Source organism: Phyllobates terribilis, unplaced genomic scaffold, assembly GCF_046119375.1.
Source record: "Phyllobates terribilis strain yellow unplaced genomic scaffold, ASM4611937v1 Scaffold_2__4_contigs__length_985480577, whole genome shotgun sequence".
NCBI lineage: Eukaryota > Metazoa > Chordata > Amphibia > Anura > Dendrobatidae > Phyllobates > Phyllobates terribilis.
The window spans coordinates 323436808-323452049 of NW_027362762.1; the positions used below are offsets into that span (position 1 = coordinate 323436808).

A 15242-nucleotide genomic window follows, 5' to 3' on the forward strand; every position below is an offset into this window, starting at 1 on the left:
TGTTGAAATCGCACATGATGATTGTGGGAATGTCAGCAGAGAGAAAGTGGAGAAGTCAGGTGGACAATTGGTCAATAAAGGCAGTGACCGGGCCTGGAGGTGAGTATATGACAGCCACGTGGAGGTTGGAGGGAGAGTAGATGCGGACAGTAGAGTGGACTTTAAAAGAAGGGAGAATAAGGGAGGGTGGAGGTGGGATAATTAGTGATGAGTGAGTATGTTCGGTTAACCCTTTCGGCGAGTATGCTCGGGCAAGTACTGAGTATATTCAGCGTGGTCAGTGATATGTTTGAATCACTCCCGTGTGCATGATTTACGACTGTTTGACAGCTTTAATACATGTGAGGAATGCTTGTTTCTTAAGCATTCCTCACCCCCTTGATAAGGGGTGTTGATATTCTTAGGCCATAACCTCCTTCATTGCACAAGTACACATCACATGATCTGCTTTATCCAATAAGCATTCAAGTTTATACAGCTTGGATTTGGAAAATCTACACCAAAATGATGATATGGTCAAAGTACTCACAGTGTATTCACCTGCCAATGTATGGGAAGTTGTATGGATCATTGAACTTTACACTTTACCTTACGGTATATCACAGTTTGGGATGAGCATAGTTCATTCCTATCCCGTATTATTATGATGTGCTGATTCCTTGCTACATCGTTGTTATTCATTGTTGTCGTACAGTTGTCATTCTTTTGGATAAGAATTTCTAAAGTTTCTACACAGTTTGTATTTGATAATCAATTATTTGATAATATTAGTAAAAAATTGTGGTAGGTCTATATCATTAGTGATAATAATGTGTCTATTTTAAGGATGTGTTCATGTTGTGATTTTTGGAGGTTGAAAAGTTCGATGAGTTTTTTGAACAGAAACTTCTTTTTAGTTTTTAATTGGAGGCTTTTGTTTTTTTCTAAATTGTTCCCTGAAGCAGTTTAATGGTATGTGTACATGGCGAGTTTTAAATGCCAGCACTATCATGTAGCTTTTTGCAGCGGCTTTGCTGCCGCCATATTTTTTTTAACATTATGTATACAATACTAGGTGGTTTCCAAGCAGAAGCCATCTGAAGAATGGTAAGGTCACTTCTTTTAACCACTTTTCACGGCTTTTAAAGCCTGAAACAGTTAAAAGGAGCTCAGAAGCCTGAACAGGAAGTCTTTTTTACATAGCAATCCATATGTTCATTGTTTTTAGAGTTCATCTAGTGATTTTTCGGGCGAGTTACGGAGCATACCTGCCTGAAAAAGATGTTGTGTGCACATACCCTTAAAGAAGTTTTTGAAGCGTTTTTCCCATGCTGTGTGTTCCAGCCAGTTGAATTGAACTTGTCAAGTTTGGAGCAGATTCCAAGAGGAATATGCCTCAAGGAAATGACATATGTATCACTTCTGTTTTTCTGCTGGTGTTTTTCACAATCTCATCACAAAAAAACACTCCAACTCATAATGTTAACTGCAAAGTGGATTTTACACTGTGATGGTCAAACATACACAGAAGATTAACCACAGATGTTAATAAAACAAGCTGTTAATAGTCTTCAGCTTAATATCTCACATACACCTAGAAGAGGTACTCAGGTGTTAACATTTCATGCATATATGCATATACATTTCTGGTACTATGGCAACATTAATTACAGTACATATCTAGATTTTTTCGTACCATTTTTCAAGTCAATAATGCAAAGTTCCAACACTCACTTGTAAAATCATTAATGGTAGCCCTGCTATGACGAGTAGGTAGGGAGAAGCGGACCAGTGGAAGTTCGGGTCCGTCGGCTTCGACCGAACTTTAGTCCAAAGTTTTGTTCGGGTACCAGAACTGTACCCGAACTTGAACCTGAAATCAATATGGACCCGAACTTTGGAGCTGGAAAATCTCTCTCTCTCTCCTCCCCAAACTCCCTAACTGTAAAATGGACTTCCAGGAGAAGTCCGTGTTCAGAGTTCAGCACCAGACACTAGGTGTCCGGTACGAACCCCGAACTTTACACAGTTCAGGTTCGCTCATCTCTACTAGTAAGTTAAATTCCAGTACGCTGTCATTGGGTTAAGAGGAACATGGCTATCAGAGCAAACATGCTTTACACTAATCAGTAGATCCACTATGCTGCCCAAGAGCCCATATATACCTGGAAACGGCCCTGGATGAGAGCAGGTATATGGAAATGGTAATAATATTGCTCACACTTACATTTATATTGTTTCCAGTTATACTAAAGATGTGCAGTCTGAACAATGGCGGCTGTGAGCAGTACTGCAAGGTGGAAAACCGAGATGTTGTCTGTTCTTGTACCACTGGATATAAGCTAAGCGACGATGGAAAAACCTGTGTCTCAAGTGGTAAGTAATGACAGTCTAGCTCACTTTCTAAATTTGAACTGTAAATGCATTTTTTAATTCTACCTTTTAGTAGACTGACTCAATAAGCTAATAACCGATCAATTTATAACCTGAAGGGGTTGTGTGAGGCCCTCCCTGAGAAATGGGGTTTTATTCGGAGCCGGGTCAGTGTAGGTGTCTCGGGGTTGCAGTCATGGCCCGGACCCAGTCTGTGCCCAGGGCGGTCACATAAAAGATTTAATGGGCTTTCAGTGTTGAGTGGTATTTTCCGACTACGCCACCTACGGTTTCCGGTGATAGACACCAGCGCTGCTTCAGTCCACTGAGGCCGGTGTTTAAAGGCAGCTTAGATGGGACAGCTCCCCGCAGGCGGAGCAGGCCTCAGGGCAGTGTGATGAGGAATGGTGGGTGCAGTGCCACGCAAGAAATGACAGGCTGAAGCGGGGTGTGAACTCATCCAGGGTTTTTACTCACATTAAGATGTACTTTAGCCGCAAAGCTTCCCTCTGCTCCTCGCGGCGTACTGCGGCCACCGGGAAGGGGGTCCAGCACTTTCCAGGTAGATCAGGAGCACCTGTCGAGACCCCTCTGGTGTGTGTTCCTCTCCTTGGTGAGTTCTCCCACTAAGTCTTCTCCTGACTGTGTGTGTGGTTAGAACTAGATGTAAGGCCGGGTCCCACTGGATAAATGCAGGTAGAGAGGTACAGGTGGTGTCTGCTGCTCCGTCCGTATCCCTTCTGGGATCCACTAAGCCCTGGGCTTCTCCGACTGAGACGTGAAGTAACAGAGTCAGATATCGGGGGCTGGTCACCCCTCTTGCAGCAGGAGTCCCTCTGGCAGAGTATGCCGCTTCGTCCGTATCCCCCTGGGATCCTTTTGCCTGTGGAGCTTGTCTCCTCTGCTCCCCTCCAGGCCTTCTTAGGTAGGGACCTTGACCGGGTAGATGCAGTGGTTAACTCTGACCCGCTCCTCGCCTCAAGGCCAGAGAACAAGGATCGTGTATCTTCAGTCGGATGATGCCTATTACTGAACTCTGGTGGGTGACCACAATCAGAGACGGAGACCACAATCACTGATGAAGATCACAATCAAAGACCTTGAACCTAAGATGGCCGTAGATTAAATATGAATTAGTAAGTGTACCCTAAAAGTGTGTCCTCCACCCTCACCCACTACATGATTCCCCCTATCTTTGGTTCCCATTATCTCCTATATCCCAGGCCGGGGCAGCACCCTGGTGCATTTAGGCCCCCTACAGGACAGGAGTGGTGTAGTGTTGAGTGGTGAAGTAGGGTCCCGAGAAGTGCTCCATCCTTACCTGGAAGAGGAGATACCACACCTCAAGCTGAGGTGCAGTACCCCTGTGGCGACTGAACCCTCAGGGGCGCTACAGTTGTATAGGAATAGAAAAAAATGGTCTGCTTATTTTTAGAAACAGCACCACTATTGTTCGTGGGTTGTGTCTGGAACTGCAACTTTACCCTATTCCAAAATTAAATGTAGTGGTGTTTCCGAGAAAAAAAAAGCAGACTATTCTTTTTACACATAACTCTCTTATGGTAGATACAGATGATAGAAAAAATGGTCTTTCAGCTACTCTGGTGAACACTATATTGAGTAATGATATAGAAGAGATCCAGCTCAAGACGGAGTAAAAAATTCCAGCCTTTATTGAAGTGCGTTAAATTAGTGATAACATCATGAAAATGCACCGATCAGCATGTAGCACCTACATGTTTCTCGTGCGTATACGCATAGGTGCTACATGCTGATCAGTGCAGTTTTCCTGATGTTATCACTATTTTAAGGAACTTCAATAAAGTCTGGAATTTGTTCCTCCATCTTGAAGATCTCCTCTACATCCTTAAAGGGGTTTTCTGACGAGCAAAGTTAATTTTAATCAATAGATCTTGGGAAAAAAAATAGGTTCTATAATTGGATGTGTTTAAAAAAAATGTTCCTGTGCTGAGATAATCTTATAAATGTCAATCTTAGGAGGGAGTAGAAAAGGACCCTACCTACAGTACAGACCAAAAGTTTGGACACACCTGCTCATTTAAAGATTTTTCTGTATTTTCATGACTTTGAAAATTGTACATTCACACTGAAGGCATCAAAACTATGAATTAACACATGTGGAATTATATACTTAATAAAAAAGTGTGAAACAACTGAAAATATGTCTTATATTCTAGGTTCTTCAAAGTAGCCACCTTTTGCTTTGATGACTGCTTTGCACACTCTTGGCATTCTCTTGATGAGCTTCAAGAGGTAGTCACCGGAAATGGTTTTCACTTCACAGGTGTGCCCTGTTAGGTTTAATAAGTGGGATTTCTTGCCTTATAAATGGGGATGGGACCATCAGTTGTGTTGTGCAGAAGTCAGGTGGATACACAGCTGATAGTCCTACTGAATAGACTGTTAGAATTTGTATTATGGCAAGAAAAAAGCAGCTAAGTAAAGAAAAACGAGTGGCCATCATTACTTTAAGAAATGAAGGTCAGTCAGTCCGAAAAATTGGGCAAACTTTGAAAGTGTCCCCAAGTGCAGTTGCAAAAACCATCAAGCTCTGCAAAGAAACTGGCTCACATGAGGACCGCCCCAGGAAAGGAAGACCAAGAGTCACCTCTGCTTCTGAGGATAAGTTTATGCGAGTCACCAGCCTCAGAAATCGCAGGTTAACAGCAGCTCAAATTAGAGACCAGGTCAATTCCACACAGGGTTCTAGCAGCAGACACATCTCTACAACAACTGTTAAGAGGAGACTTTGTGCAGCAGGCCTTCTTGGTAAAATAGCTGCTAGGAAACCACTGCTAAGGACAAGCAACAAGCAGAAGAGACTTGTTTGGGCTAAAGAACACAAGGAATGGACATTAGACCATTGGAAATCTGTGCTTTGGTCTGATGAGTTCAAATTTGAGATCTTTGGTTCCAACCACCGTGTCTTTGTGCGACGCAGAAAAGGTGAACGGATGGACTCGACATGCCTGGTTCCCACCGTGAAGCATGGAGGAGGAGGTGTGATGGTGTGAGGAGGTGTGATGGTGTGGGGGTGCTTTGCTGGTGACACTGTTGGGGATTTATTCAAAATTGAAGGCATACTGAACCAGCATGCTACCACAGCATCTTACAGCGACATGCTATTCCATCCGGTTTGCGTTTAGTTGGACCATCATTTATTTTTCAACTGGACAATGACCCAAAACACACCTCTAGGCTGTGTAAGGGCTATTTGACCAAGAGGGCGAGTGATGGGGTGCTACGCCAGATGACCTGGCCTCCACAGTCACCAGACCTGAACCCAATTGAGATGGTTTGGGGTGAGCTGGACCGCAGAGTGAAGGCAAAAGGGACAACAAGTGCTAAGCATCTCTAGGAACTCCTTCAAGATTGTTGGAAGACCATTTCCGGTGACTACCTCTTGAAGCTCATCAAGAGAATGCCAAGAGTGTGCAAAACAGTCACTAAAGCAAAAGGTGGCTACTTTGAAGCACCTAGAATATAAGACATATTTTCAGTTGTTTCACACTTTTTTGTTAAGTATATAATTCCACATGTGTTAATTCATAGTTTTGATGCCTTCAGTGTGAATGTACAATTTTCATAGTCATGAAAATACAGAAAAATCTTTAAATGAGAAGGTGTGTCCAAACTTTTGGTCTGTACTGTATGTATATGGAACCTCCTTGATCAGCAGTATTGACACCTCATCCCACAAAAACCGGGTGCTTATCTCAAGAAAAAAGTGATGAACAGTTTATGGCAAAGAAGAATGGATAACACTCTCCGGTCTGTAAAACATCAGCCTTTATCATGTAAGTAAAATGAGAGGCATTTTGCGCTTGTTTGAGCTTCTACTGGTCATTTCAGTGACCCATAGAAGCGCAAACAAATGCCAAACGGCCGTCGTCCATGATGTGTTCCACTGACTCTTCTGCCTCTTGTTTTTAATGACATGAAATAAAGGCTGATGTTTTACAGACTGGTGAGTGCTATCTATTCTTCTTTACCATATACTAATCTTATAAAAGTTCCCCTGCTCTGTACAGTGTAAAGGCCGTGTCTGACCGTACAGGAACATGGTCTGATCATACCACTGCTCCTGGGAGGAAGCAAAAGTGTATACAGACAGGACAGCCTGGGATTGCAGCTGATTGATTCTTTGAGTTAAAACAATGCTTAAAAACAGGGAATGAAATGTTTTAAATTCACTGACTGTGGTGGTCTAGTATTTTAAAAATTCACTTTTATTGAAAACCATTTAAAATAGTACTATCTGATCCACCATGCTTTTCATGCAGTCTATCCAATATGACTCAATATTATTGGTCAATATTAGATACTAACAATTTAAAACTTCTAAGCCGTGTGCATTATATCATTATAATATACTCCCTTTGGGACAATAAATCCAATGTTCTACTCTAACAAGATTTAAGAATCCAAGGTGCTTATTAAAAGTGCTTTCACATCAAATCAAGCTACTCCCAGTGTGTTTCCAATTCAGCCCATACACACTCATATAAATAGCTCGGAATCTTGATTATTGCACTTTGCTCTTCTCCATATTACTTCTATTACTGTCCCTAATTTCATTCATGTTCTCACTGGGACATACTATATTCTCAATTCTTGAACTCCCTATACTCTCCTCCTCGACGCGTTTCATCCATTGATCTATGGGCACATCAGGAGGTTTGTCTTATGTTATGTTACTGAGTTAGAGAGTGACAAGAGAATGCCAAGAGTGTGCAAAGCAGTCATCAAAGCAAAAGGTGGCTACTTTGAAGAACCTAGAATATAAGACATATTTTCAGTTGTTTCACACTTTTTTGTTAAGTATATAATTCCACATGTGTTAATTCATAGTTTTGATGCCGTCAGTGTGAATGTACAATTTTCATAGTCATGAAAATACAGAAAAATCTTTAAATGAGAAGGTGTGTCCAAACTTTTGGTCTGTACTGTACTTCCCACTGTCTTACTTATACTCTACGCTATCCATCAGGGTCTAGCACGTATACCAACGCACAATTCTAAAAGTCTGATAGACACAGATCAGGTTAATCATAATTGGCAATATGTTAACGCCCTTGATATAACTAAACTCTCCAGATCTATCATATATTAAAAAGAACATGAATCCTACACTCCCACACAATTCAAAAAAATTACAAATAATCACTCTTGATAAATTATACATCCCATTGGGCCGAATATATATCATGATAATAAGAAATCTCACTTATGCGCTATTCCAGTTGAATATTATGTTGCTTTTGATATCCAGACTCAATTGATTATCCACTGATCAATAGAGTACAGTCATTTAGAAAGTTTAAATAAAAGGGGTGTATGAGATGTTCTCATTCAGACCTAATGGAGTAACCGTTTTTAACCTATAAATCCATTGCGCTTCCTTTCTTAGAATCTTATTGTCCAAGTCTCCTCCTCTAGGGGATGCTCTTACCTTCTCAATACCATGAAATTTAATTGCCTTATAATTTCCTCTATGTTTTTCCCATATATGTCTTGAGATGGAAGTATCTTCTTTCTTCCGAATATCTCCCAGATATTCTAATATTCTTCTAAATCGTCAGCTAGTTTTGCTGACATATCTTTTAGGGCAGTCACATTTTGCCAAATACACCAAACCCTCTGTACGACAGTTAATAAATTCCCGGTTGTAGAAGTTTTTTCCAGTGGTGTCACTTGTAAATGAGCCCTTTTTATCCACTGATTCACATGCCTTACATTATTCACATCTATATTTGCCCTTCATCTCTGAAGGGCACATGTTAAGCCATGTTGGATCAGCTTGCTTTGGTTGTAGATGGCTATGAACCAGCCGATCCTTTAAATTCCGTCCATGACGGTAATGTCACGGGTGTGTCGATGTGACAGACAGTCACCCTGCAGTTGGTTGCAAGAGATCTCTTCTTAGAATCTGTCTCACTCTAGGACCCAGTGACTACCTTCCTCCTGCTCTAATTAACACCCTGACCTAGGTGTTTAAATACTTTCAGTTTGCTATAGGGAGGCGTCGGTGATATTCACATGACCCTTTGTGAAGGCTTTGAGCTGTTGCAGTTTGCTTACTTAGTCTCTGGTGCTAAGAGGTCATGTGTGTAATCTCTCTGAAGTAGGCTTAAGCTAAGTTACTTCCCCCGTGTCTGTATCCCCTCTTGTCTTTAGTTGTTAGTGGGGACTGACTAGTGCTCGTCCCCCCTTCCCTATCCAGGGCCTAGCTCTAGGGAAATACAGGGTTTTAGATTCCTGTGAGGCAATTGGTGAGGAACCAATATAGGGATGATAGGGGAGACAGGGTGATATCAGATCAGCCTATTAGGTCTCCACTCCCCCTTTCCCTAGTGTCTGAGCTACCTTCCCCTCATCCCTTTGTGTTGCACTTAGTCTTTCCCACATCTTGCATAACAGGTAAGTAACCGATGCTTTGGTGGTTACGCAATCCCTCAGATCGGGGTCCATCTTAAGGACAGCCCAATATTTATTTAAGACTTCCATCACATCCTATGCTTTATGATCATACAGGTCTATCAATCAAATAATACCCTCATTGTTTTCTTTCAATTTTGGGACCAGTAGAGAAGTTCTATTGGCCACTCTTGCATGATGGTATGCCGGTACCAATATGTTATTAGGATATCCCCGCTTGATGAATCTTCTTTCCAATTCTTTTGCTCCTTTTTCAAAATCCAAGAAAGAGGAGCAGTTCCGTCTTAATCTTAAGAACTGCCCTTTTGGGATTCCACGTTTTAAAGGCATGATGATGACTCTTCCACTGTAGGATGTTATTTATGTCCGTTGATTTTCTATATAGGTCAGTGACCAAACGACCCCCAAAGTCTTTTTGAATAAGGATGTCCAAAAATGATAATCGACAATGATGTATCATGGAGGTAAGTCTTAAGCCCACCTTGTTGTTATTAAGGGTTAATGCAGAAGAAAAACGAAAAAAAGCTCCAGCCACAGGTAAGTCCCAAAAAGATAGTTTTCTTTATTGAATTAAGATACAGATGCCATAGCACATGTCCATAAAAACAACGCATTTCGAACACAAATGTTGCGTTTAGTGTTAAACATTCAATTCCATATACCTGGAGAGAAGAGGTGTTCCTGTTATGGAACAGGAACACCTCTTCTCTCCAGGTATATGGAATTGAATGTTTAACACTAAATCCAAGAGGTGGCGACAATCGAAGACATCTCTTGGATCGAGAGGCTTTTTGGATGTATTTCCTCAACACATGTCACCCCGATGGTCTCAACATGCGACGAGAACTTCTTTTTCATTATCATTAATTATTTGGTATTTTTTTGATCCATATATTTGAAATAATTATTTCGCTTGTGTGTGTATAACTGTAGCATTGTTTTTTGCTCATTGCAGTATGGTCATTATCCTATAGCATGTCGTACTTTTAATTGCCACGTGATTTGATTGCTGTGTTTTTATTGGTCTGTTTATATATATATATTGGATATCCACCATTTGTATGTAGTTTGGATAAAGAACGCAACATTTGTGTTCGAAACGCGTTGCTTTTATGGACATGTGCTATGGCATCTGTATCTTAATTCAATAAAGAAAACTATCTTTTTGGGACTTACCTGTGGCTGGAGCTTTTTTCCGTTTTTCTTCTGCATGAGCTCCGAAGTGGTTCCTCGTGCTCCGTGCCCCAAGACGCTAATACTCAGGTGAGCTGGTGATCCCTTTATCTTTATTAAGGGCTAATACAGATTTGTCAAACTGCCCAATCGTTCCAGTCCAGAGGATAAGGACTTCATCTATATATCATATCCATAACAATATTTTTTACGTCCACTCCTCTTGTTCTTTACTAAAGACTAGAACCTCCTCCCACCAGCCCAGGAATAAATTAGCATATGTGGAAGCACAAGGGCTCCCCATAGCTGTACCCCTGAGCTGGTGGAAGTACCACCCATTGAAGAGAAAAAAGTTCCAACATAGAACAAACTTCAGGAGATTCATTATTAGGGAATAGTGTCGTCTGAGATGCGTTCGCCTAGTACTCAAAAAGTGCTCCACTGCACTGCAGCCTGCCTCATGTGTGATTGAGCTATAAAGAGCCTCCACATCAAGACTTCCAAGGAACACTCCATCCTCCACTTGTAGATCTTCTAGTATCCTAAGGACGTCTATTGTGTCTCGGACATACAGTTGTGCTCAAAAGTTTACATACCCCGGCTGAATTTTTCCTTTCTTGGCCTTGTTTCAGAGAATATGAATGATAGCAGAAAAACTTTTTCTCCATTCATGGTTATTGGTTGGGTGAAGCCATTAATTGTCAAACTACTGTATTTTCTCTTTTTAAATCCTAATGACAACCAAAAACATCCAAATGACCCTTATCAAAAGTTCACATACCCCAATTCTTAATACCGTGTATTGCCCCCTCTAACATCAATGACAGCTTGAAGTCTTTTGTGGTAGTTGTGGATGAGGTTCTTTATTTTCTCAGATGGTAAAGCTGCCCATTCTTCTTGGCAAATTCCTGGGCTGCTTAGCATGAACTGCGCGCTTGAGATCTCCCCAGGGAAATAGGAAGAAGTAGAGGTAGAGGAAGAAGAGGGCCTTGAGGAAGCATCCCCAGTGTCCTGAATTTAGATTGTTCCAGTAAGAACATGAATGAAATTAGGGAGACCGTTTATCTGCATGTGATATATTAGAGCACATGAGTCAGGGAAAGAAATTACACAGTGGTGTAATGGAGTAATAGGCTGCAGTAAAATGTTTCTTAAGGAGCCTTTATTAGAGCAGTTTTATGGATTAAGCGTGTGAGAAGAAGATATTTAGGAGGAAATTTTGGATATAATACCTTTTTGTTAAAATTTAAAGGGACAGTAACAAAAATAATATGGAGAAGGGCAAAGTGCAATAATCAAGATCCCGAGCTATTCATATGAGTGTGTATGGGCTGAATTGGAAACACACTGGGAGTAGCTTGATTTGATGTGAAAGCACTTTTAAAAAGTACCTTGGATTCTTAAATCTTGTTAGAGTAGAACATTGGATTTATTGTCCCAAAGGGAGTATATTATAATGATATAATGCACACGGCTTAGAATTTTTAAATTGTTAGTATCTTATATTGACAAATAATAATGAGTCATATTGGACAGACTGCATGAAAAGTATGGTGGATCAGATAGTACTATTTTTAATTGTTTTCAATTAAAGTGAATTTTTAAAATTCTAGCCCACCACAGTCAGTGAATTTATTTAATTTAGTGGAGTATATAGGTCCTCAGTCAGTGATTTCTTAATGAAATGTTTTGCCTCACAAAAAGAATCAGTTGCGATCCCGTGCTGTCCTGTCTGTATATTATTTTGCTTCCTCCCTGCCCAGGAGCTGTGGTATGATCAGACCATGTTCCTGTAGGGTCAGACACAGCCATTACACAATACACAGAAGGGGCACATTTATAAGATTATTTCAGCACAGGAACATTTTTTAACACATCCAATTGTGGAACTTATTATTATTCAAAGATCTATTGATTTAAATGTACTTTTTGGGAAAACCCCTTTAAACGTTCAATGTCCATGGCAGTGGGTATGTTCTGGGCTCCGGAGGACATATTGCTGCATTGGTGAGCTGGCTTTTTCTCTTTTTTTTTGTTACTAATGTTTAATACCAAGATAAAAGGACTCAGGATTTGTTGCACCTATGATTCGCCCTCATATTATTTGGACATAAACATGTACAATCTGCACTTACAGGTATGTGACACTACTTTCCCTCTGCCTCCTATTTTGCTGTTAGGATAAAGGGTTACGTCCTAACAAAGACAAACTTTATAGCCACTATTAAAAATATACAAGAATACATTCTTTTTAAATGTATTCTCTCCTGTTTTAGCTGTGAACTACTAGTACTATTTGGGTGGATATTCCCTCTATTTTACCGTGTGCCCTCATTGTCAGAATTTGTGCATTTTTCTAATTTTATAAATCTTGACTGTGTGTTACAGAACCGTATCCCTGCGGGAAGAGAACGGCCTTCAGAGCCAAGAGGTCAGCACCGGAAGAAAAAGAAAATCCTAAAAAGCATACAGATGGTTCTCAGATTAGCATCCCTACTAAAAATCCTGCTGACTCTGCACCACTCAGTGAAGGTGTCCAATCTAACTCTGCACCACCAAAGGAAAATGTCCAACCTGAATCCGTACCACCCAAGAAAGATGCCCAACCTAACTCAGGACAACCCAAAGAAGATGCCCAACCTGACTCAGTACCACCTAAAGAAGATGTCCAACCTGACTCACTACCACCCAAAGAAGTTGTCCAACCTGACTCAGTACCACCCAAAGAAGATGTCCAACCCGACTCAGTACCAGCTAGTGAAGATGTCCTTCCTGAACTGCCTTTGTATGAATCAGAGACATTTGATAACCCAAATGAGAGAATTGTAGGTGGAAAAGACTGCAAGTTCGGGGAATGTCCATGGCAGGTAAGTGATAAGTAATGTGAAATAGATTAAATTAATATTTATACAACACAACTATTAAAGGGACTGTCACCAAGTTTTTACTACCTAATCTGAGAGCACCATGATGTAGGGGCAGAGACCCTGATTCAAGCAATCTGTCTTTTACTGGGCTGCTTGCTGTAGTTTTGTTAAAATCACTGTTTTATCAGCAGGAGATTTTCACTGGAGGACTAGTTAACCTGCTGTCCTGTAGTCCTCCATACTCATGAGCTCTGTATAACTCCACCAAAACCATTAGCAGTTTTCAGCCTATGGACAGTGTACACAGAAAGCTGTGAATCAGTGGTGTCGGCGGGATTATATGTAGCTCAGCATTCCGAGAACTGGGAGATCTCCAGAAGATAAAACAGTGATTTCATCAAAATCAAAACTGCAGCAACTAGAAAATTAAGTGATACATCTCTGGAACCAGGGTCTCTACATCATGCTACTCTCAGATGGAGTGTAAAAAAATCTGATGACAGATTCCCCTTAACAATGGGTACACAACCTTTGGAGTCCTGTGAAGAGCTTTATTCTGATCGGCTATGGCTCCACCTGGATGTCACAGGAACGTTGAAGCCTGTGATTGACTTCAGCAGTCAGTTGACTGCAATAACATGTCATCAGAGAAACATTTCACTGCTGCAGTCAATCACCGACAGCAAAGTAATTGATACTGAAGCTGGCGCAAACCAGTGGAACAGCCTGCTCTGGATCCACGAGTGAGTATCCCTCTGTTTGTTATTTTTTTAATAATTAAAGAAGCACTCTTCCCATCAACGTTTTTATCTTCTTAATATGTTGCAATCATCATATTATATAGCACTGTGTAGTTACAATTGCTCATTTTGCCTTTCTATCCAGCTAATTGTTCTCTTTTCTCTGCTCTATGTAAAAGCAGGAAGTCTCTTGTCCCTGTAGAAATCATTCCCCTCTTTAACTCCTAACCCAGCTACTGCCTCCTCCCCCCTGCTAGGGACTTTTGCAGTGACTCATGAGTCATGCAGGGAAAATTGACCTCCTGTTTCTACACACAGCTTAGAAAGATTCAGCTAGCTAGTTTTCAATCACGTGATTTCATAGACCTAATGGAAAAGTGAAGAATTACAGTTAGGTCCATATATATTTAGACAGAGACAACATTTTTCTAATTTTGGTTCTAGACATTACCACAATGAATATAAATAGACAGACCGAACTGTATGGATATATAGCATAACTGTGGTCAGGGTACTCCCAAGTTAAATATACAGCCTACAAAATTGGAGTAATTTCCCAAATCAAATGTAAATCCATATTAATATATAAAAAACACTTTATTTCATAGATAAGATAAAATCACATAACAAAGTTAAGAAAATAGATCTTATGAGGTAAGGATACACACAAGTGCAGAGCTGCAATAAATAAGTGGGTCCTAGGGGAACAACTGGCTGACCCTATTCAACTATAGCATATCATAGTCTATAGTACATGTGTACAGTAAAAAAGTAGCAAGAGGCACTGTATGGAGTTAAAATGGTCTCCCCAAGGTAGGTACCTCCACACAGAGAGAAGCAATCATAAAGAGTCACTGAAAGAAGTTGAACAGGCAGAAATAGCGATCACAAGTAGAACCAGAGTGCTCACCCATAAGGTACAAAAATTACCACTAAGCCACTATGCAGCCCCGACGCGCGTTTCGCGTGGCTTCTTCGGGGGGCGGTGGTTGTGGAACGAATAAGCACCATTTTATCTCCTGCACAGACTGAATGCAGGTGACAGCGCTGATTACTGCAGCGCATGCGGAGTGACAGGACGTCCCCCCGCAACGCGTCACATCCGGCCAGTTTCCCGACAGAACCATGGGCAGGGACGTGCAACTAGTGACGTCACCATCCACAGCCCCGACGCCCGACGGGACGCGGCCGGAGCAGGACGGCACTGCGCATGCGCATTGCATCTGTATATATGTTTATACTGTACTGGTGTCTCTCCCGATTAGGGTGACAGTCGTTTTCTATATATTGATTCACTGTTTTCCCTCTCTTGTATACTGTGCTTTGTTACATACATTTAGTTGTATCTCTGTGCCCTCACTTCATCCCTTACTTGTCATGGCTGCCGCTGAGCCGCGCATGCGCAGTGCCGTCCTGCTCCGGCCGCATCCCGTCGGGCTTCCGTGCGTCGGGGCTGTGGATGGTGACTAGTGTTGAGCCACCCCCGTAGTGTTCGAGTTCGGTTCGGTTCGTCGAACACCCGTGTGTTCGCCGAACTGTTCGTCGAACTGTTCGTCGAACACCTTCGAACACCGTTAAAACCAATGGCAGGCAAACAAAAACACATAGAAACACATAGAAAACACCTTCAAAGGTGTCCAAAAGCTGACAA

The 15242-nt window shown here is 41.3% G+C and overlaps 1 protein-coding gene across 1 annotated transcript in view; it reads left to right on the forward strand.

Annotated features, from left to right (window-relative positions):
• Positions 1 to 15242, forward strand: part of F10 (coagulation factor X) — a 54365-nt gene that overhangs the window by 13966 nt on the left and 25157 nt on the right. The window contains exons 5-6 of the mRNA XM_073664404.1: positions 2224 to 2355; positions 12373 to 12851. Coding sequence (XP_073520505.1) covers positions 2224 to 2355; positions 12373 to 12851 — 611 coding nt within the window. The remainder of the gene's footprint in view (positions 1 to 2223; positions 2356 to 12372; positions 12852 to 15242) is intronic.